Source organism: Hyperoodon ampullatus, assembly GCF_949752795.1.
Source record: "Hyperoodon ampullatus genome assembly, chromosome: 8".
Lineage (NCBI taxonomy): Eukaryota > Metazoa > Chordata > Mammalia > Artiodactyla > Ziphiidae > Hyperoodon > Hyperoodon ampullatus.
In genome coordinates, this window is record NC_136921.1 from 16,297,409 (window position 1) to 16,320,137 (window position 22,729).

The window sequence follows — 22,729 nt, forward strand, 5'->3', positions numbered from 1 at the left end:
GCACGAACCCGTGTCCCCTGCATCGGCAGGCGGACTCTCAACCACTGTGCCACCAGGGAAGACCCCCACTCATTTTGAACGACTGTCAAGATGATGACCGTGAACAGGGGTGGCTATCAACTCTGTGTGCCAATGTCGGTCTAAATTCTAGAGACCCGAGTATACTATTTCCATAACACCTTCAATCAGCTGTATGTCTATCAGTACTCCCAACACTCCTCACTACCCTGCCCCCCACCTTTCCTGGTTATCACTTCTCTTCCTTCCAAAAGGAAATCAGAGACACTCCAGTAAAAGTTAGGCTCTACACTGTCATGACAGCACTACTCTCCTCCACCCCCATCACCACCACCAGGAACCCCGACTTCACCTCTCACTTGGGAAAGTAACGGGCCCTGGTCTGAGATTTAACCTCCCTCCTGGGAAGTGTATAAACCTCGTGACAATCGCTTTTGCATGGCCGTGAAGTTCAGGTGGAGGCTCTCACAACTCAGGAATGAAACCTCTCAGCCAGAGTGCCCTGGAATTTAATTCCTCCTGGTGGTAACACATTTCTGACAAGCCAAGGTTCCGACATACACCTGGTCAGGCCCAAGGTGAGAGCTCACCATTCTCAGTTCTGGTCCAGGGCACCAGCATCCTGATTCCTTAGCCTCCCTGCCAAGAGACCGCTGGTCTAGTAAGCCCTATGACAGGGCCCGTTTGGGGTAAACTTAATGACATCAACTTTTAAAGTGCAACCAAAAAAAAAAAAGTAACTCACCACCTCCTGAAAGGAAAATATTCTAAAAACTAAGATTACAGTGCATTTGACAAGGGGTTGGAGACATGTAAATATTCTCTAGCCCATCATCTCCGAAAATCAAGTTTCCTTTTCATTTGGCTACAATCACGTCTTTCCTCTGAAAGACTGTCTTTTTTTTCTCGCCCCTTATCTCCTGTCTTTGCTGCTCCCTTCTCATCTTTGACACGGTATCTTCATTACAAGGTTTCTCCCAGGCAGAGAAGAATGGGTTCTCCTCCCCTGGAGTTAGATGACTGTCTTCCTGTAGAGCCAGTCTTTGAGCAGGAAGGGACAAGAGTCCCCGAGAATCCCCTTCCTGACGCCTGGTCGCCGCAGGGAGCGAAGGAAGGAGGCTGGACCAACACAGGCGGAGTGGAGGGGGAGAGGGTAGGCCGCCATTGATTTTCCAGTCGGTCAGTGAGTGATTAACTCTAGCTATTAGAAGGCACTGTTGATCATGCCGTCAGCACCTCCCCAACAGGACTGTAACTGGGGCTATAACCTCCCTGTGACCCTTTGTAATGAGAGAAGCTTGACGTGAGCGGGCGAGCCTCAGCCTTCCGGGCCAACAGGCACTTCCATGCTCTTCTCTCGGAGCCCTTTCCTCTGCAATTTCCACATTCCACTGTCAGGCTGGGGTCCCTAGGATGGTGAGCAATGCCAGCAATTTTACAGAACTGTTTGATGAGGTGGCTTACCAGATTTGAATCACAGCAAGTGTTTGGTGTTAGAGTTGGAAAAGACCAACTCGAAGGTGGCTTTCCACTTAAAATCCAGCTGTCTTCTTAGAAGGCTTGCTTGCCATTTTGACTGCTTGGGAACACTGGTTTCCAAATGAATACAGAAATCAATCACAAAGACGGTTGATACATTTTGAACATTCTAGATTTGCCAGAAGCAATTTAAACGTGAGTTATAAGTAAATTATAAGTAAAATCAGCCCCGTGTCCAAAAGCCACCTCCATGGAAAGGCCTTCCTTGACCACTCTACCTAAGACAGCTACCTCTTACCACTCTGTCTGCATACCCCGCTTTTATTTTTCTTCATAGAACTCTACCCTGCCTGCACTTAGACTATACATTTTGATTTTATCAGCCTCATCCCCAGCCCAAGTGGATGCTCGGCCCAGAGTCTGGGACAGTGCCTGGCTCTGACTCAGTTTTGGACCTTTGCCCTTTCTGCTTATCTCAGCCTGAAGCCTTGTCCCCCAACCCCTCAGCTGGCTGGCTAGTTTTCATCCTTCAAGGCTTAAGTGAAACTAGCACCAAGTGCCCTTTCTTGACCACCTTCTCTAAAGTAGGTCTCTGCTCTCAACCTGACGTATCCCAAACAACAATCCTATAATCTTTAATTTCTGTATCGATTTACTTGTTACTCTCTGTTTTGCCTACAAGTAAACCTCAGAAGAGCAGGATGGAGTCTGTCTTGTTCGTTGCTTAATCCCCAGCACTTAGCATAGTATTTCATAATAGGCCCTTGTCAGATGTTTCTTAAATGAACGAATGAAATTTAATAGTTGTTGCTCATCAATTACAAGATAAGAAATAGACCTGAGGCTCTTTTTAAAAGGCAAATAAAATCTGGTTTCTGGTTCAAAGATCCCTTCACAGTTCAGAAACATATAGAATTACTACTTTCATACTGAAAAAACCTTGGTGAAATCTTGACCAAATTTGTGTCCTGAATTTCCATCAGGGCCACTGGGAAACCACTCAAGATAGGGAACAATTCCATTTAAAAAAGCTCTCTAGGATGCTCCCTTAGCACTCTGTAGAATTTTCTAATGTATCTTTAGCACTCTGAACTGTAATTACTTCTTTATATCTGTTTCCTCTACGAGGACAGCTCTTAAATCCTCTTTGTAGAAACAGGCTTTATTTATTTTATTCAATAATTATTTATTGCCTTGCTACTACATGCCAGGTTCAAGGAACAATAAATAACCATCTAGTAGGGAATATAGATACAAGGTTCAAGGTGGCTTATCTAGAGACAATGCCTTTGCTGAGACTTGGAGCAGGTGAAAGCATGCAAGGCAGAAGCAACAGTAGAAAGGAAGTATAAAGTAGAGCGTGGATATGTCTGCAGAGCAGGAACTGGCGTGGGAGTGGGAGTTGTCAGCAGTTCTGTGATTCCAGAGAAGAGAACAGATAGGGGGAAGGGTTAAAGGTAGAGATTTAGGCAGAAGTCCAATTATGAAAGCCCTTATAGGTAATTTTAAGGTGCTTGGACATTAATATGTTCTAAAGAGTGGTTCATGGTCATACTTGCATCTGAGATAGGTCACTCTATATAAGTACCACACGCTATACCGATTGTGCCACTGCAGCTCCTGAGATAGGTCATTCTACGTGCTGTGGGGAGGATGGATTTGAAGGTCATAAGATAGCTGGAAGGAGATTCATTAGATGGTTAACATGAGCATGCAAAATAAAGATGATGCAGGCTTGAAGTGAGGGAATGTTTCCAGAATTGTTGGAAATCTATAATTACAGGTGCCCAGTATAGACCAAAAATCTTTACTAAATGAATAAATGCACAAACTGTGGCTCCCTGGAGAATTACACTCTGTTCACTACTCTATCTGAGAAGTGAAGACCTAATGGACATGAACTGATTTAAGTTGGTTGTCTTTATTTTGTAGCTTTTCTGTTTCATATCTTCCTGTGTGAAGGAAGATCATTCAGATGTTTTGGCTTAAAAGTCCTGCTTTTTGGATCTCCCAAGCTCATGAAAAAATTAGAGAAAAGAAGTCACTTCTATTGGTAAACAACTGGGACTTACGGCTTGTAGCCAGTATACAAAATACTATGGGACAAAAAAATAATAATAAAATAAAAATACTATGGGACAACTTCTTCAATACTATGTAAATCCTAGCATATAACTTCTAAGTTATATACTAGAATATTTAGGACTGAAAAAAATATTCCATGCTTCATTACTACAGATCTGATCATACAACTGGTTAAATTAAGGTCCTTGAATTAACTGGTACACAAAGTAGAATACATATTTGATAGAGTTAATCAACAGCCTAGGTGTCCTAATAGAATTAAAACTGACTTTCCATGTATTATTTTAAAATGATATAGCACTCCTTAAAACCCATATTTCTTGTGGACTATTTATTCCTTAGAAACAATAATAAAACAAGGTGACTGACTGGACCAGCTGAGAAGGAGGTACCTTACAGCAAATTCTCAACGTCTCCAGTTAATGCTGGGAAAGCCAGCTCTAAAACATATAAAGCGAGAGAGAATAAAAATAAATATTGGGGGGTGGAAGTTGCTTTTGTAGTTACATTTGAATATAGTTATCTCTAACGCTTGTGATTTGGAGCTATAACTACAAAGTTAGGAAATCACTTTGTGTTTGAGCAGCAATCTAGTCTCAAGTGTATGTGAAATACTAGCCTAAGCAAAATGCCTCCTCCTCATTTTCTTTGTTTTTCAAACGGTGCTTTGGTTAGAGGAAGAATTCAAATGCCTTCCTGAAAGCTATTCTGCAATACAAAAGATTGTATGTTGCATAAGGGAAGTAAACACAGACTAAATTTTGCTGCAAATGATCTTGGAAAGTGAGAAGTGTAGTACAGCACGTGAAGGGACTCCCAGGTTGAATTCTCTGCTTCCTTACTGTCTTTATCAAATAAAAAACAATCTGGATTCAGGCAAGGATAGTTTTAATTGAAAGGACTATTGCAACTGAGAGACCTCTCTGATCATAAGACCTGTGAGTGTTCAAAGACCGGGCAGAAGAGGGCTTCTCTTTTATAGAGAGGGATGATCAAGGCTGGAAAGATGTTTCCTGGGTGTAGGGAGGTAGATAGGACAGTAGATCAGAGCTTGTTTACTCTGAGGTCAGCTTATCCTCGGGAGGGGCTGTGTGCTGGCTGCTCGAGAATGGGTCAAAATTCAGGGGTGTGGCAATGGAGAGAAGCTTAACTCGAGTTTGGTCAAGTCAAGGTAGCAGGTATTTTGTCCAGATTGGCCAGTGGGGATGGAGTTCAAATCATTTATAAGACGAAGAGTGGGAATTGGAGGGTCCGTGACTGACCTTGTCACAGGTAAACAAGGGGGGCGGTGGGGGACCAGTAAGTCTTGTCTAAGTCACATGGGGAAGGACGGTTCCTTGTAGTAAATCACTCCTAGAACACAAGAGGGTGGGTGAATTATCTTCATGGTTTCTGTTTTCCAGGAGCACAGACAGGGCCCAGGTAAAATTCAGCAGGGTCACCTTCTTTCTTTTATTTTTAAGCAAAGAGTGTATTTAGGGCTTTATCTAATCAAGTTTTGATTTGCAGGAGAAAATGTAGATGTAAAAAGGGTGAAAGTACTTTAAGATAAACTGACAACGGCAAACCCCTCAGGCTCTCAAACCACCAGCGACTCTTAGGCTGAGGGTGTCACCTACAAATTGGCACTTGCCATCTACCTCTACAAGGATCAGATTATGAGCCACTGCAGATTCTGACCTTCAACACCCCCTGAAAGGAGTTCAGGGTGGAGACCAGAAATGAGGCACTCTGTGCTCTAGGAAAACTGGCAAGGACAGGTCTTCAGATAGTTAGATATTTTCAGGAGAAGATTTTATGAGCCCAACTCTTGCATCTCCTCGGATCTAGAAAAGCACTAAAATCCTTCATGGTGACGTCTGCTCCTTGTGACTAGCAGAAACCTTCTGCAAAAGTGTATCCTTGATTGCATGGACTCCCCCGTTCACCAAAATCACATCTATACTGACCTCCCCCACCCACCTCTTCGGAGCAGTTTCTCAGAGCTGTCTGAAATGCTGTCTCCCGGGCTACAGTCCTCATTTTGCCCCAAATATAACGTAACTCACAACTCTCACACTGTGTATTTTTTTTCAGTCAACAAGGGCCATCTGAGCAAGAGCTGTCAGGGGCTTCCTGAGAAGCTGACACGAGGTGAAGCCAAGACTTCCAGCACTGAGTGAAAGGAGCAAACTTTCCTTTAAAATTAGAACCACCTCCCACCCCCCAAAGTGGTCCAGTCTTTCCTGAATGTTTAAATGTCTTTAAATGCCGCTCAGCTTTATGCAACATATCTTATGATGCTAGCTGTACAATTGTTTTCCTTTCAACTTTCATGAGGGGTGCATTTTCCCACCCACCAATATTCTCTCTAAATCCACTACCCACTGTCTAGCCTATTAGGCCCTTTTCAAAGATTCTTTATTTGCTTCAAACACAGCCTTTATTTTAGGCTTGACACAGGATGATGAAGTAAGAAGAGGCTGGAGTGAGAATGAGGTCTGGGTGATATTAATATCTCATCCTTAGTTTCATCGTATGTAAATGTAGATATTAATAGCTTACAAAAATGATGTTGGATTGAGATAAAAATATGTTTGGAAGTGTTCTGCCATCTGTGGAGTTGTATGTTTTTTTAAAAACCTTATTTTTAGAAACAATGACTGACTCATGGAACTTCTTTCTTATTTACATGCTCCTGACATCACATTTTAGATACAGATACGCTACAGAACCTGCTTCTATAGAGTTTACGTCCAGCTGTTCTTACAGTGGAGATGGAGCGCTGGTGTGAGACCAAATGCACCCCCGTACCACCTCATCATTTTAAGAGACAAGCACGTTTTCACATCATTTACTTTTTTCAGACTTGGCTATGGTGCACCTAGGAAACCAAGCAGGACACTATGGGGCTCCTGGGCTTTGGAGCCTTTCTGTTCAGCCTCCATGACCTGAGGCCAGCTAAAGGAGTGCAGGCCCTGCACACACCCTAATTTTTCTCAGCAACCCCACCCTTGAACCACTGCCATAAGACTCCTCACCAAAGCCTTCCAGGTTGGGACACACAGTTTTTTGGGGCTGGAACCCACTGTGTCTCCCTTTCCCTGGCAAAGCAATCCTTTTCTACTTCACCCAAAACTTTGTCTCCGGGATTCGATTCGGCACCGGTGCACAGAGGCCGCACTCTCGGCATCAGCTAGAAGTAAATAGTTTAGGGATGAGATATTACATTACTGGTGATAACTAATGAATTAGGCTCAGGGTTATAAGACCACCAAACAAAAAACTACAAGTGAAGATCTGAGTTTGAATCTGTAAAAACACAGGATTCAGAAGATGTTTTAGGAGACACCTTCAAAAGATTACTATGCTTGGGGCTTCCCTGGTGGCGCAGTGGTTGGGAGTCTGCCTGCCAATGCAGGGGACACGGGTTCGAGCCCTGGCTCGGGAAGATCCCACATGCCGTGGAGTGGCTGGGCCCGTGCGCAACAACTGCTGAGCTTGAGCTCTGGAGCCCGCAAGCCACAACTACTGAAGCCCGTGTGCCTAGAGCCCATGCTGCGCAACGGGAGAGGCCTGCGCACCGTGTCTAGGAGTGGCCCCCGCTCACTGCAACTGAAGAGAGCCCGCACACAGCAATGAAGACCCAACACAGCCAATAAATAAATAAATAAATAAATAAAATTGTTTTTTAAAAAAAAGATTACTATGCTTGCCTTCTTGCTTGGATCAATGTCCAGTGTTTAAATATACATAGTCTCAGAATTTCAGTTTGCAAAGGATGAAAAACGTCCAGGTGACCACAAAGGAGTATTTAACATTGTCTAGGTTTGATTTGGGTGTCCCTTCACCTTGAGTTTTCTAGGAGAATTTCCACCACAAAAACTCTGTTCCACTTACCAAGCACATCCTATGCATGGCTCTTTATATTTTAATCTTAAAGAGAACACACTAAAACGGCTCTAGGTGGTTTTATGCCTCTTTTATAAATTTTCCTTAAAATATATTCCTCATGAATGTATATAAGGTTATACAAAATTAACCTCCATAAGAGAGCTAGATAACAGATTAGCACACGCTTAGACATCCTTTTAGGCATCTGAGATGTTTTAAATAAAGACAGGCACCTGGTTTTCTGAAACTCAGGCTCTTGACAGAGTTATAATGATTTAATCCTTTTCGTGTTAAAGACACACCCTTTTGATTGCCCTGTAGGGGAAATAGTCTAGCATTCTTTGTAGATTAGTAGACTTTTTTTTAAGCATAAAACCCAGTCTTATACATTTGAAAAGCTTTCTACAGTACAAATTCAGGTTTAAATTTCTGAATCCAGCCCCCAGTGGGTTAAAGCCTCAAAGAACACTTAGCTTGTTTGGAATGCTTACCCAAGTGAATGAGCCCCCTGATCCTTTTTTTTTTTTTTTTTTAATGAATTCTCATAAAACAGAGCTATTGTGGTCTTTGTTGGCTAAAGAAAAACGGAGAGCCATTCAATCCATCGCCCTGTACCCATTCTTTCTGGCTAAATATTTTCCCCAATTATGTAGACAAATGCTGAAAACTGCTCAACTTTTATTTCACATAACCCAGGTTTAAGAAGCCCTCACTGGGGCATGGTCAGGCTGGGAGGGGCTCCTGTCCAGTGGCAGCCCCTGTACAGGTGTGCCATGGATTGTAGAGTTAGTATTAAATCCAGAGTTTCATTTTCTCCTTTGACTAAACTTTCTATTATGGCCTAATAAAGAAATCAGCTCTCTTATTTCACTCATTTAGCCTTTATTTGCTGATCAGTGTTAGTTTAAAAGGAAGCCAACTTACTGCTGCTCAGTTGCTAATTTCCAAGTTCGAGTTTCTGGAAAAACCATGTCCCAACCCCTAGAGTCGAATTGCTACGTATTTGAAAAACATTTTCAAATCGAAACATTTTTTTCCCTTCTGATTTCAGTGCCTGTGAATGCCAGAAGAAATTTAATTTTAAGAGAAACAAAAACATAACATCTTTTTCTAGTTAAATTGGAGCACATGCAATGCAAACAATGGATTTTTATGTGTACACACACGTTACCGAGTCCAAGCTTGCTCTGCTTGCCGCACGACAAGCCAATGAATCGGAGACGAGGTGTTGAGGCAGGGAAGACGATTTTATTCGGAAAGCCGCAGACCGAGAAGACGGCAGACTAAAGTCTCAAAATAACCATCTTATCTGGGTTTGGATGCCAGTTTCTTTTATAGCACAGAGAGAGGGAGGAGATGAGGAAGTGAAGTAAAAAAGCCATACGTTTTGGCAAATATCCCCTGGAATAGCCAGCCTCGGGGAGGGGATGTGTTAATTTCTTCTTTCTTGCAGCCATCCACAGGTGGACAGGGTCCGGATGTTTCCCTGAACAAAGGCACTTTGGTTTAACATTCAGGGGGAGGGGCAGGGTTCCCCAGGGCAGGCCGTTATGTATGGACAGTATCCTTTGGGTGAACAATAGCAAGGGGGAAGCAAAGGTTAAAGTAAAAGAAACAGATCCGATATGTAGTCAGATTTGGCTCTTCCCTGTTACACACACACACACACACAAACACACACATATGCGCGCACGTGCGCGTGCGCAGAAGCTCAGAGCAAGACTGTGTGCTTAATGTTTGCCATTGCTTTGTGCCCGGACTAGGACAGCCCTTAACCCTCACCAAACCCTCCCTCCCTTGGTGTGCATTTGCAGGGCCAAGTGATTTCTAGCGATTCAGATCTGGTGGGCCCAACGAAGGGTCTCAGGACTTTTTTCAGAGAATCACTAACTATTGCTCCTCATGGGGACCCCAAGAAAACTGGTAGGAGTCAACCCAAGGTGTGTGGAGGTCACGTGGGGGAAACTGTATAGGGCCAGATGCATTGTTGAAGCCGGAACATATGATTAAAAAGACAGAATATCTTAAAAACACATCACCATCAATATTTATATAATCGTAAAACTTTCAAAATAAGAGAGGTCATTTTGTTCAACTCCACATTTCAGAGATGGTCAAACTGAGGCCAGAGATAAAAGAAAAATCAGCCAAGTGACATTTATCTTTTTTTGTTTGTTTGTTTTTGTTTTGTGGTACGTGGGCCTCTCACTGTTGTGGTCTCTCCCGTTGTGGAGCACAGGCTCCAGACGCACAGGCTCAGCGGCCATGGCTCACGGGCCCAGCCGCTCTGCGGCATGTGGGATCCTCCCGGACCGGGACACGAACCCGTGTCCCCTGCATCGGCAGGCGGACTCTCAACCACTGCGCCACCAGGGAAGACCTATCTTTTTTTTAATTAATTATTTTTGACTGCGTTGAGTCTTCGTTGCTGCTTGTGGGCTTTCTCTAGTTGCAGTGAGCAGGGGCTACTCTTCGTTGCAGTGCGTGGGCTTCTCATTGCGGTGGCTTCTCTTGCTGCAGAGCACGGGCTCTAGGCGCGCGGGCTTCAGCAGTTGTGGCACACGGGCTCAGTAGTTGTGGTGCACGGGCTTAGTTGCTCTGTGGCATGTGGGATCTTCCCGGACTAGGGATCGAACCCATGTCCTCTGCATTGGCAGGCGGATTCTTAACCACTGTGCCACCAGGGAAGTCCCACTTGGCTAATTATTAAGAAACTCTGGACTAACTGATTACCCACCTGTAACAGCCAGCAGTTATGAGCCCATCCCAGCTTGGCCATCCCACCCCCACTCCAAGGCGTCTCCCTCTATTTCACTAAAACAGGTACTATGTAAAATAGAGGTGGAACAATTCTCACTTGGATTAGCATCCCAGTCTTCTAATTCATAAGGTAACGAAACTATCCTTTGATTCAATGATTTCTTTTAGGTTAAAAGATTCGTGAGTCACCCCCGTTTCATTCCCCTCTTTTTCTTAGGTATGCACCATGAACCCCAAGTCATGTTTAATGTTCTATCAAACCATTTATCACAAAGTATCATATAAACTGTGTCCTGTGATCAAACAGTGCATAGATAGAGAGACAGGCAGGCAAATTGATGGAAAAGGGGAATCACCCTCAAATTAATAAATGTGGTAGGGCTTCCCTGGTGGCGCAGTGGTTGAGAGTCCGCCTGCCGATTCAGGGGACACGGGTTCGTGCCCCGGTCCAGGAAGATCCCACATGCCGCGGAGAGGCTGGGCCCGTGAGCCATGGCCGTTGAGCCTGCGCATCCGGAGCCTGTGCTCTGCAACGGGAGAGGCCACAACAGTGACAGCCCCGCGTACCGCAATAAATAAATAAATAAATAAATAAATAAATGTGGTAGGATTTAGAGAACTTTTTCTTTTCTCAATTTTTTATTAACACAGTTCACTACTTGTAAAATGAAAAATAAAATTAATTGGGCATGTTTAATGCCCAAAAATCTCGACTATATTTAACACCATTAAGGAAAATGGTTAGTGAGGGCAGCGGTTCATAACCAGGATTCTGGCATCAGACAGTCACGGGCTCATATCCTGAGTCTGCTCACTACTGGCTACACCAACTTGGCTGGCTTTCCATGTTGCTTCCTCACCTTTAAAATGACAATAATAGTGCCTATGCCTCACTCCATAATGTTTATAGGGTCCACGGCCCCGAGTCCAGCACCCAATTGGAACTCAGTGAGATGACTACGGCTGGCTGCACAGAGAGCTGTCATCACCTTGAAGGCTGGCGCAGAGGCTCTGCTCACGTTTAGGACCTTTACAGTATTATTTGTTCATAAGCAGTTAGACTGTGGCTCCTTGAAAATGACACATTCACTCCGCCTCACAGGGCACATAGTAAGGTCACATGAGTTGGACTCAGCCCAGCAAGGAGAGCACTGGGGCTGGGCCTCGGGCACCACCAGGACTGCTGCAGGAGGCAAGAGGCCAAAGTGAGAGGGCACCCTAGGTCAGAGGTCAGAGGTCAGCCTCAGTTTCCCAGATGAACCTTCAGATGGCTGGGGCCCAGCTCCGCCCAAGCAAACACAAAGCCTCCCAGCCACCGTGCCCACTGAGGCCACTGGTGCAACAGGGCTGACTGGCGCCTGGTGGCAGCTGGGCCTGGAAGAAAAGGAATGGAGGTCAAGGCTGTAGTCTGCACCGGGGAGAAGGAGCTGCAAAGCGTGCACCTAGGGAAGCCCCAGGGCTGCCCTGGTGAAAGGAGAGGGAAGAGAGAGGTGACCGCCATGAGGTTAACAAGACTGGGTTTGTCTACTACCTCTCTAGCTTCCAGAAAATTCCAGAGGCCAAAATACAGTACGGCCTCTCCAGCTGCAAACTGGTAGAGCGCTGAGCTGGGAAAACCCTTTCCTTCCCCTTCTCAGCATAGCGGGCACTTCCTAATCCTATGGGAGAGCTGCTGAGGGGTGCAAGGCTCCTCCCCCCTCCACCAGAGGTTCATCAGGGAAGGATTGTCCCCATAGCACAGATCCCCACCTCCCCGTGGGACAAAGGCCCATCTTTTCCCTACTCCTCCTTTTCCACTGGGCTCTTTGCAGAATTGGATAAGGAAGTGGAATGTGGGCCTCGGCCCAACAAGCCCGCGGGGTCAGCAGGCAGCCTCATCAGGTCTTCCCCTACTCCCTGCCCCCAACAAAGGTACCAAAGCCCTTCTCCTCTCCCAGGTCCCTGTAATGCCCTGGGGAGGGTAAAGAGTCTGGGACACACAGTCTGACAAGCGAGGGGGGACACAAGGGACTACAGCACAGAGAACTGCAGGACAAATGCCTGGGGAACCTGTGACATGAGTCTGCTGCACATATAGGGCACTTGCTAACGAGGCTGTGATGATATATGGAGCTTTTCCAACCAAAGAGGCCCAATCCAATTATTCTCATGAATAATTGGGTTGGGGGTAAAAAGAATTTAGCCATTTGAGGCAAGATGGGGCACTGGAAAGGAATGGATGGGGTTGGGAGATAGATGTACCTACTCTGCTTACTAGACGTGTCCCTTTGGGTAAATCACTTAACTACTCTTTGGGTTTTAGTTTTCTCACCTGTGAAATGGGGTTCTTGTATGGAAAGCATCTGGCAGGTAGAGAAGGCTCAGAAGGCAGCTGTTGTGAGAATCATACCCATTCAAGAATGCAGCTTTGGGACTTACCTCGTGGCGCAGTGGTTAGGAATCCACCTGCCAATGCAGGGGACATGGGTTTGAGTCCTGGTCTGGGAAGATCCCACATGCCGCGGAGCAACTAAGCCTGTGCACCACAACTACTGAGCCTATTCTCTAGAGCCCGAGAGCCACAACTACTGAGCGCATGTGCCACAACTACTGAAGTCTGCACTTCTAGAGCCCATGCTATACAACAAGAGAAGCCACTGCAATGAGAAGCCCGTGCACCGCAATGAAGAGTAGCCCCTGCTCACCGCAACTAGAGAAAGCCTGCGCGCAGCAACAAAGACCCAACACAGCCAAAAATTAATTAATTAATTAATTAAAAAACAAGAATGCAGCTTTGCAAATGGAATTGATTGGTTAAAAAAATAGAGCATTGTTAAGATTTTATTTGAAAATTTCCTCTGAAAGAAAGGCCCTTGTGGCCTATTGATTAGCTCATTTTTCCTTCCCTTTGTTTTACAAATGAATGGGAGAGAAACTGGGACAAGGTCCAGTCCAGAAGGGTGCTTTGTAAAGACCCCCTAGGGACTGATTCACCTGCAGGCAGTTGGGGAGAGCAGCCTCTGGCCTGGTCCTAGCCTCCAGCTGAATTCAGAAAGTGAACTGAGGCTCTGCCCTGCCGGATGTGCCTTGGTTTCTGGTCTGGATATAACTTGGCAAAGGCTATTTGTTTTTCTTGATAAGACATTAAAAGCTACGATAAAACCAAAGGGAGAGGAGAAAGACTAACTGCATAGCCAAACTCCGTATGAAATGATTAATTTTTTTTTTGCATTGTCTTAGCAGATCCAAACTAATTTCATCCTTAAAGATATCCTGCCTCCAGGCTCCTGGTGTCTCAAACAATCTCATACCTAGCTAAGCTTGAAAGTAATCACACATCCTGAGATAAATTAAGTGAAGCATTTAGAAGTGAGGCTCAGGGGTGAGAGCCAGGCGCGCTGGTCTCTATGTGGGAGGATTACAATTCTGCTCAATCGAAACCAAACCAGACCCAAAACCAGCACTGAAAGTCTTAGGGGGTTGAAAATCTGGATAGTGGTGAGGGTGGGGTGGCAGAAGAGTTAGGGAAGAATGTGGCACATTCTCCAGTCATCATCAGAAACGGGGGGAGGGGCGGATCATTTTTCAGGTAATGATGGTGATAATCAGAGAGATCCAGATCTGTTGAGTCCAGTTTTCAAGGGTGTTGTTGTTGTTGTTTTTTTAAAGCTACACTAAAACCAAAACATTTCCTTGTTGTGTTTTAAAACCAAACCAATACAGTTTGCATGACAAACACCCTAGAGACATTTACTTAATATTTAACTAAGGCTAAATGACAAGGTTCTACTTCAGAGGAACTGGGCAGAATCTCTGACACCTAATTCCATTGCATTCAGTGCAAGTTAGTGAGGGTTACAATCTGGCCATTGTGGAATACTTCTCAAGACTCATTAATCTCAAGCAAGAACCAACTTAACAAGCAGGGCAATCTTTTGAAGTGAATGGTGGTAGTGGTTTAAACAGAGGATTAGGAGATAATCACATTAAAAGTCATCTTTTGGCACTAAAATTGACCCGTCGAAGGGTTGTGAATTACAGGGATGGGGCAGGTTGTTTTGAGCTTCTCTCTTACTGAGTCTCAGAGACTCCCCTGTGACACAGCCAGATGGCAGCCTGCCCACATCCAAAGAGACACCACTGCATTTAGACATGTTATCATAAAGCTACCTCTTAACCAATTTATGGAACTGTTTATAAAATAATACGCTAGACTCTGCTGCAGTTAGCCACTAGATCATAGGCACAATTTAAATATAAATTTTAGTTCTACTTTATAATGTAGATATCAGCTAGCTAGCTTTCAATAATCAGAACGTGAGAGATGTAAAATCCATCATTTAAACTCAAGCTCTCCAACATAAGTTAATTTGACTTGCAAGAGTAGGAATGGAAGGACCTGCCAAGAGGAATCTTCTGCTGTTATGACTTCCTTATCGCCGGGATTTTGAGTGTACATAAAAATGCAGTCGGGCTTCCCTTGTGGCGCAGTGGTTGGGAGTCCGCCTGCCGATGTAGGGGACGCGGGTTCGTGCCCCGGTCTGGGAGGATCCCACATGCCGCGGAGCGGCTGGGCCCGTGAGCCATGGCCTGCTGAGCCTGTGCGTCCGGAGCCTGTGCTCCGCAACGGGAGAGGCCACAGCAGTGAGAGGCCCGCGTACCACAAAAAAAAATGGAATCTATAGTCACCAAGCAATTCAGCATTTCCTTTTAAAGCGTTCCTTTGATCGTGTTGAACACAAAACAGCAGACTACCTAACAAATATTTAGCAGTGGATTTGATATGCATTTCTAATGTACTGTCTAATATTGAGGGGTTCCCAGCACAAAATATGTAAAACCGCATTAGCATTTGGTCTGCAGAAGAGAGGATGACAGGCCATTCTTTTTTTTTTAATGTTATCCTGCCCAGCATTTACTCTTTGCCTTCTTACTCCATGCCATGGATGGATCTCTTAAGTGTCACATAGCGAACATATAAAGAAGAGTCGTGACCATGTTATACGCCTCCAAAGATTCTCTAGCTGGGTCCTTTCATTTTGAAGCTAGGGATGCTGCAGGCCAGAATCATGAAATGGCTTGAGCAAAGTTTCACTGCTACGATTATAGTCCAAGTCTCTTGATGTTTCAACCTGGCCCATGGCTCTGTGCCCCAATTAATTGTCTATCTCCGCCCCCGACACAGCTGCTTGGACGAAATACAGTCAACATACGCACTGACTCCGAGATGGATGGAGTTGTGCTACACAGTCAGCTGGGTCAGACTGTCTTGGAACTCTGAACTAAAAGACAGGAAGCTACCAGCTGGCAACAGGAGGTAAAGAAGCAGATCCTGGAGTGACTGCTTAATTGTAGCAGAAACAAAGCTGTTCATTGGCATCAGCTCCTGTGAGGTTCTGGCTCCTATGGGATTCCTTGTAACCTTACAACAAATCCCCCCTTTCCTGAGCTAGTTTGAGTGGAAACCAAAAAAACACCCTATAAACATCAGCCTCATGTTCCTTTCATGGTATTTCAGGATCAGGAACCTCTGACGAAACCTCAAAGCTGCTGATACAGGTAGAAGCAGCCCCCCTCCCCTGACATGAACACTCCTTGCTTCCATTCAAGGAGATCATCAAAAGCCATAAATTAAAATGGATTGAGGGGACTTTAAAAACAAAAAACCCACGAATTATCAGAAGAGAGATTAACCCTACCCAGAAACTCTCAGAAGCAACCAGATCTTCAACATTCAAGAACAGTTTGCATAGGATGACAATTACTTAAAAATAACCACACATGGGTTAGAATGGTGGAGACTGTATCCTTTGGTGTTAGGTAAAAGAAGTGTTTACAAATGGGGGAAAAAGGCAAGGAAAAACTCCAAGACAAATTTAAACCTTCCTGGAGTTTAGGCAGCAAGAATCAGGTTTTCTAAGGGCTGGTTGCTCCTGAGTAAGCTATTTTGTGGCCAGGCAACCTGCAGGCCAGAAAGATTAAGTGCCTGAAGGTGGGAGTCCCAAATTCAAATTAAAGGGATTAAAGGGGCCAGGGAAGTCATAAAAGGTAGAGCAACAAGGAGTGGTGAGGTCTGTGCCTAAAACTGAAGTGAACACCCAGCATAAAAGCATGGAAATCCAATTTTAAGGGATTTTCTTAGGTCTCTATTGCTGACACCATAAACTTACATACCATTTCTCAAAATCTTAAATTTCCAAAAATCTTATATATAAAGGCACATTGCCTCTGAGACCTCGAAAATCAATAGTTGAATACATTTTATGTTAACAACTGCTGAAAAGCAATTAAAAACTTAAAGCCCTTTAAAAATATACTCAAAAGACAGACTGACAATTCACAAGAGTTAACACAAATGGCTGATGAAAGTCTGAAAAATATTTTCATTTTCACTAAAAATATATGAAAATTAATGGAGGTACCATTTTTCATTGGTTTAATCAGCAATGACTGAAAAAATGAGAACACACAAAGGTTATGAGGAAGAGTCAAGATGAGTACTCTCAGGCTTCCCTGGTGGTGCAGTGGTTGAGAATCTGCCTGCCAATGCAGGGGACACGGGTTTGAGCCCTGGTCTGGGAAGATCCCACATGCCGCGGAGCTACTAGGCCCGTGAGCCACAACTACTGAGCCTGCGCGTCTGGAGCCTGTGCTCCGCAACAAGAGAGGCCGCGATGGTGAGAGGCCCGTGCACTGCAATGAAGAGTGGCCCAGCTTGCCACAACTAGAGAAGGCCCTCGCACAGAAACGAAGACCCAACACAGTCATAAATAAATAAATAAATACATAAAAAAAGAGTACTCTCACACAGCTGATCATGGGTATTGATAGCAAACAACATTCCTAGGAATACAATTTAGCAACATGCATCACTATCCTTAATGATTCTATCAATCCTGTGTGTCAAGAGGTTTCCTCTCTTAGGAATAAGCCTATTCTTCCCTAGCGAATAATGTCATTTCATTTTAAAACAGTCAAGACAACATTGAAAGACAAATTCATGGCTCAACTTTAGGCATTCATCTCCTATTCTATCTGTATTCCCCCTAATTTTGATTTTCCCTACATTTCCCTTTTTTTTCTTGCATCTCCTCTTGAATGCCATGCAAGATCTGTGAAAAGAGGCAGGATATACGTATCATAAGAACAGAGAAGATGAGCCTTCCATGGATCAGTTGTGGTATCGATATGTGCATTATTTTACAAAATGGAGAATAACTTTATTTAGCAAAAAGTGAGATTTTGCCTCATGTTACAAAGCTGAACACGATGCAGTTTCAGTGAAATTGCCTCTAACCTTTTTAAGGCACAAGTAGTACTATTTTCTTTTTTGGTGGGGTTGTCACCACACAACAGTGGAAGCCAGGAGATCAGATAATCACTCAGTTGGGCAGTGACTCCTTTTGAAGCACTATCTATAACATCTCTTTATGAGCATCTAATGAATAACCCATTCATCGCCTTTTCTGTCCCAAGGTGGAAGATTCTATTGAATCCAATGACCGGTTAAAAACCTTGATACGTGAAAGAAGAAGAAAATACCTCATTGATGTTTTTCAGCTAATTAAAAAAAAAGCTTATCTAACTTTTCTGGGATAAGATACCTTTGACTTGTCAAGAAGGGCCTATAGAAGACACTTAAGTAGTAGATAGAGTTAATAAATGCCATACAGGCAAACCTGAAATACAATCATAGCAAATACGCAATGGAAGAGAACCTTGGGCAAGTCGTTTTAATGCTTGAAGCTGAGTGGCGGGCCTCTCTAGCACAAGAGGCCTTAGGGAACAGGATCAAATCCACTTAATCCAAAGTGATCCTTTCTACATGTCAGTTTCCTAATCTGTAAAACTGGCAATAATCACTTCTCAGGATTGCTGGCAGGATTAAATTAGGTAAAATATGTAAAGCATTAGTACACTGAGTGGCATGTATACTAAGTCCTCAACATATAATATGGCTTATTATTCTTTGAAGTATTACTATCCCAATCTATAAAATGATACCAACCCATTGTTATGAAGATCAAATGAACACAGATGCCAACAAAAGCAATGAGAGGTGCAATAGACAAGAGGAACAATTATGATTGTGATGAGAAAACAGTTAATATAACCATAAATTCTGCTAAGCTACTTCAGACAGTATGAGTCACCCCTAATATAAAAAATTATTTTTAAAAGCAATAAAACCGGGCTTCCCTGGTGGCGCAGTGGCTGAGAGTCCGCCTGCCAATGCAGGCGACTCGGGTTCGTGCCCCGGTCTGGGAGGATCCCACATGCCGCGGAGCGGCTGGGCCCGTGAGCCATGGCCGCTGAGCCTGCGCGTCCGGAGCCTGTGCTCCGCAACGGGAGAGGCCACAACAGTGAGAGGCCCGTGTACCGCAAAAAAAAAAAAAAAAAAGCAATAAAACCTGTTGAGACTTCATCCAATGACAACTGTCGAATTAATATGAAATTTGTCAAGACGTTTGGCACTCTTGGACACAGCTGCCTTCCAAAGGATTTTGGGTGAGAAAAGATGTTTAAAGCTAGGGGACTTCAAATTCTGCCCCTTGTATAATTAAAATTTCTTCACCCTCACCCCTTAAAGAGGCAGCCACTAATTTAGGGATATCCCTTACAGGAGACAGGCTGCCTCAGCAGGAAGCTGATTGCCCAAAAGAATCTTACCCGTCTCCACCCCTCCTTCCCTCCCAACTGCCAACACCATCAGGAATTTTCCTTCCCTCCACCCACTTTCAACACTGGAGCCAAACCAAGCCTCTCTCATTATTATCTATCTCTGCAGCTGAGCACAAAGCAAACACCTTCCCACCTCTGAACCCTCCCCCACCCACCCCAGCCTCTCCCTCTCTCCCTTCTTCCTCCCCTCCCTCCATCCCCCCCGCTTGGACCTGCCACTATTCCCTCCACCAGAACTGCCAGGGATGCACACACTGCTTCACTGATACGAATTACATACCTCTCTGCATGGGGGCCTTTTGGACCTGGCCATGCACCCATTTTTGAAAGCAAACAGCACGTGGCCAAAGCTCAGGACAAACTGCATAGTCAAAGGATGCTCTCTCCTCTCTCAGGTAGAGACTGTATTTGTCCACTCTCTGACAAAAGACTGGTAATTCTACCTCAGACGGGAAATCTTTTGAGCCCTTTGAAATGACGACTCCAGAGTGAAAAATAACAACCCATAATGACAATCTGAGTCCCCTAACCACTGCCTCCCATCAGGTCTAAAGATCTTCCCGGCCCCTCAGGAAAAGTTTTCCACCCTCAGTGGGCAAGATAATTGGCCTGAAGCTGACTGTACACAGTATAAGATATTCCCAGGTTACTAGAAGTATTTTGCATCATTTGCCCCACTTGACAACCATAAAAGTTGGATTTTTTTTTTTTCTTTTTTGGTATCTCAGAAAATAAATGACAGGAAAAGAAGCTCAAGCACCACGGGCCTTGGGTGCATTTTCACGTCCTAAGAACAGAGGATTGCACCCTGCTCCCTGTCTCTCCTCCCCCAGCTCCTCCAGTGGACATCTCAGCTCTGCAGGAACGGAAGCCGCTTCCAAAAGGAGAGGAACAACTGCACTAATTCTCATCTTCTGCAAGATGCCTATGCTTTTGCAGATTCTCGTTGGATCATACTTTTAGACAGAAGCTAGATTTCAGAAGAGGGCTGGAAGGGAGACAGGGATGGAGAAAGGAAAATGTGGCTTGTAGTTTGAGAGAGAAAAGGAGCAAATAGGAAGAATTCGGGGCCAAATAATCTTAACCATAAACCCGAGGGACCTTAGCTGTTCTTCAAGGCCAGAGGCTTCAAACCAAGCCTTGGAAGTTCATACTTCAAGGATTCTTTGTTCAATTGGCATATAGAGCTTTTAAAAATGTAAGCCCTACATTTAAAGATTTCACATGAAAAAGAGATCTGACCACACCAGCCTGTCTTTCCTCTCTCAGGCACAGGTGGAGGTAAGGGGTAGCCACTCCCAATGCCCCAGGTGCCCCACCCACCAGCCCTCCCCATCCAGCACTTCACTGCCTTATTCCTCTGCCCTGCCTTTTAGGATATCTGCACTTATGCCTCCTGATCAAGGCCCCTCTCACTTGTTCTACAAATGAGAAAAATAAAAGCACCAGGGGTGCAGCCACGGATTCTCAGAGCAGAGCCACCTGAGAACTCCAGCTTCTTTAGATATGACAGGCACTATCTTTTTTTTTTTTTTTTTAAACTCAAGTAGAGTTGATTCACAATGTTGTGTTAGAATTTCTACTGTACAGCAAAGTGATTCAGTTATACATATATATATTCTTTTTCATATTCTTTTCCATTATGGTTTCTCACAGGATGTTGAGTGCAGTTCCCTGTGCTATACAGTAGGACCTTGTTGTTTATCCATCCTGTATATACTAGTTTATATCTGTTAATTCCAAACTCCCAGTCCTTCCCTCCGCTCCCCGACCCTCCACACTGGCAATCACAAGTCTGTTCTCTATGTCTGCCAGTCTGTTTCTGTTTCATAGAGAGGTTCATTCATAAAGAAGATGTGGTACATATATAAAATGGAATACTACTTAGCCATAAAAAAGAATGAAATAACACCATTTGCAGCAACATGGATGCAGCTAGAGAATATCATACTAAGTGAAGTAAGTCAGAAAGAGAAAGACGAATACCATATTATATCACTTATATGTGGAATCTAAAATATTTCTTGACCAGGCACTTCTGAAGCTGTTTTCAGAGCAGAATCTTGAGTCAGGGAAACAGCCGTGCTGGCAACCTTGTCCCTGAAGTCCCCTCTCCCGGCTAAACCATCTTTGACCTGAGAATTGGTTGATCTTTAAGACTCTTTCGCCTTCTTGGACTCATCACCATGTGTTAGCACGCTTATGGCGACTTGCAGAGTCCTCGCATGCACCAGGCCATACCCTGTATGTCTTCATGATGATTCTGGGAGATGTGCATTATTAACACCATTTTACAGGCTCAGGACAAGGGCACACGGACAAGCACAGTGGCTGAGCTGCACTTGAACCCAGGCCTACCTGATCCCAGGGTCTGGACGCTGGCAGCATGCCTTGCTGCCTTGCAAATAACCATCATCTCCCCCACTTTAAAAAAAAAAAATCAGGGACTTGTCTTGTGGTCCAGTGGTAAAGAATCTGTCTTACAATGCAGGGGACGAGGGTTCGATCCCCGGTCAGGGAATTAAGATCCCACATACCACTGGGCAACTAAGGCCACACGCCACAACTACTGAGCTCTAACGCCTCAACTAGAGAGCCTGCATGCTGCAAACTACAGAGCTCACCTGCCCTGGAGCCTGCGTACCACAACCAGAGAAGAGAAAACCTGCACGCCACAACTAGAGAGAAGCCTGCATGCCTCAACAAAGACCCCCGCGTGCTGCAACGAAGACCCGATGCGGCCCCAAAAATAAATTAAATAAATAAATAAATAAATAAATAAATAAAAATCAGAACGTATTTGATCCTGAACAAAGTTCAACGATAGGGTCCCAAACAAAACATCAGAAGGGGCTCCACCTCTCCACCCAGAATTATCTTGGGTTTTCGTGTATACACCCGCTGCCCCCATAATACTACAAGCTTCCTCAGAGAAGTTGCCCTGCCTTACATGCTTTTGTGTATCCAATAGACATGGGGCAGTTACACTTAATACCACTAGGAATTATTAGTCAACAGCTCCTGTTTTCAGTTTTTGATCAAATTTTACTAAAAGGGGTTTCTCGGGAGGAAGCATTTTATGTCCCTTCATGGACTCTCAGGAAGGTCCTTTTCCTGCACGTCATCTCTCCCCTCTCATAGTCTTATTCACCCATAGCTTTTAAATCTTTCCTTCCATTTTCCAAAATAAACCAGGTAAAAATTCAACTCTAAGTGATTTTTTAAAAAGAGGATATATGCAGAGTACTTGAATACCAAAGCAGGTAGCTGTTGTAGAAGTAACACTGGTTCATAAGTAATAATAATACTTACAACCCATATGATGGTCAGTCTTCTGGACAAATAAGGATCAATATTCCAGTGAGTGAATGGAAGGAATGTGATGTAGAACACTTCTTGTCCCAAAGCAGCTGAAAATCTGAATAGGTAATAGTAGAAATAATTCTTCACAATGTACTTCTGTACATAAGCCTAAAAGACAAAAGTTAGAAGACTCTGTGAGTTCATTGAACAGGTCACTATAAGGCAAGTTTTAAAAACCTCTATCTAAGGACTTCCCTGGTGGTCCAGTGGTTAAGACTCCACGCTCTCAAAGCAGGGGGACCTGGGTTTGATCCCCAGTCAGGGAACTAGATCTCGTGTGCATGCTGCAACTGAAAGAGTCCCCCATGCCGCAACTAAGACCCAGCACAGCCAAATAAATACATAAATATGTAAAAATAAATTAAAAAAATAAGAACCTCTACCTAGGGACTTCCTTGGCCGCCCAAAAACTCCTTGCTTCTACTGCAGGGGGTGCTGGTTCCACCCCTAGTCGGGGGAACTAAGATCCCACATGCCCCTAGATGTGGAC

At 44.3% G+C, this 22,729-nt stretch overlaps 1 protein-coding gene across 1 annotated transcript in view; it reads right to left on the reverse strand.

Annotated features, from left to right (window-relative positions):
• The window catches only part of SGPP2 (sphingosine-1-phosphate phosphatase 2), a gene marked incomplete at its 3' end in the record, with an annotated part of 124,455 nt that overhangs the window by 55,994 nt on the left and 45,732 nt on the right, over nucleotides 1-22,729 (reverse strand). The window contains exon 2 of the mRNA XM_079709969.1: nucleotides 22,189-22,347. Coding sequence (XP_079566095.1) covers nucleotides 22,189-22,347 — 159 coding nt within the window. The remainder of the gene's footprint in view (nucleotides 1-22,188; nucleotides 22,348-22,729) is intronic.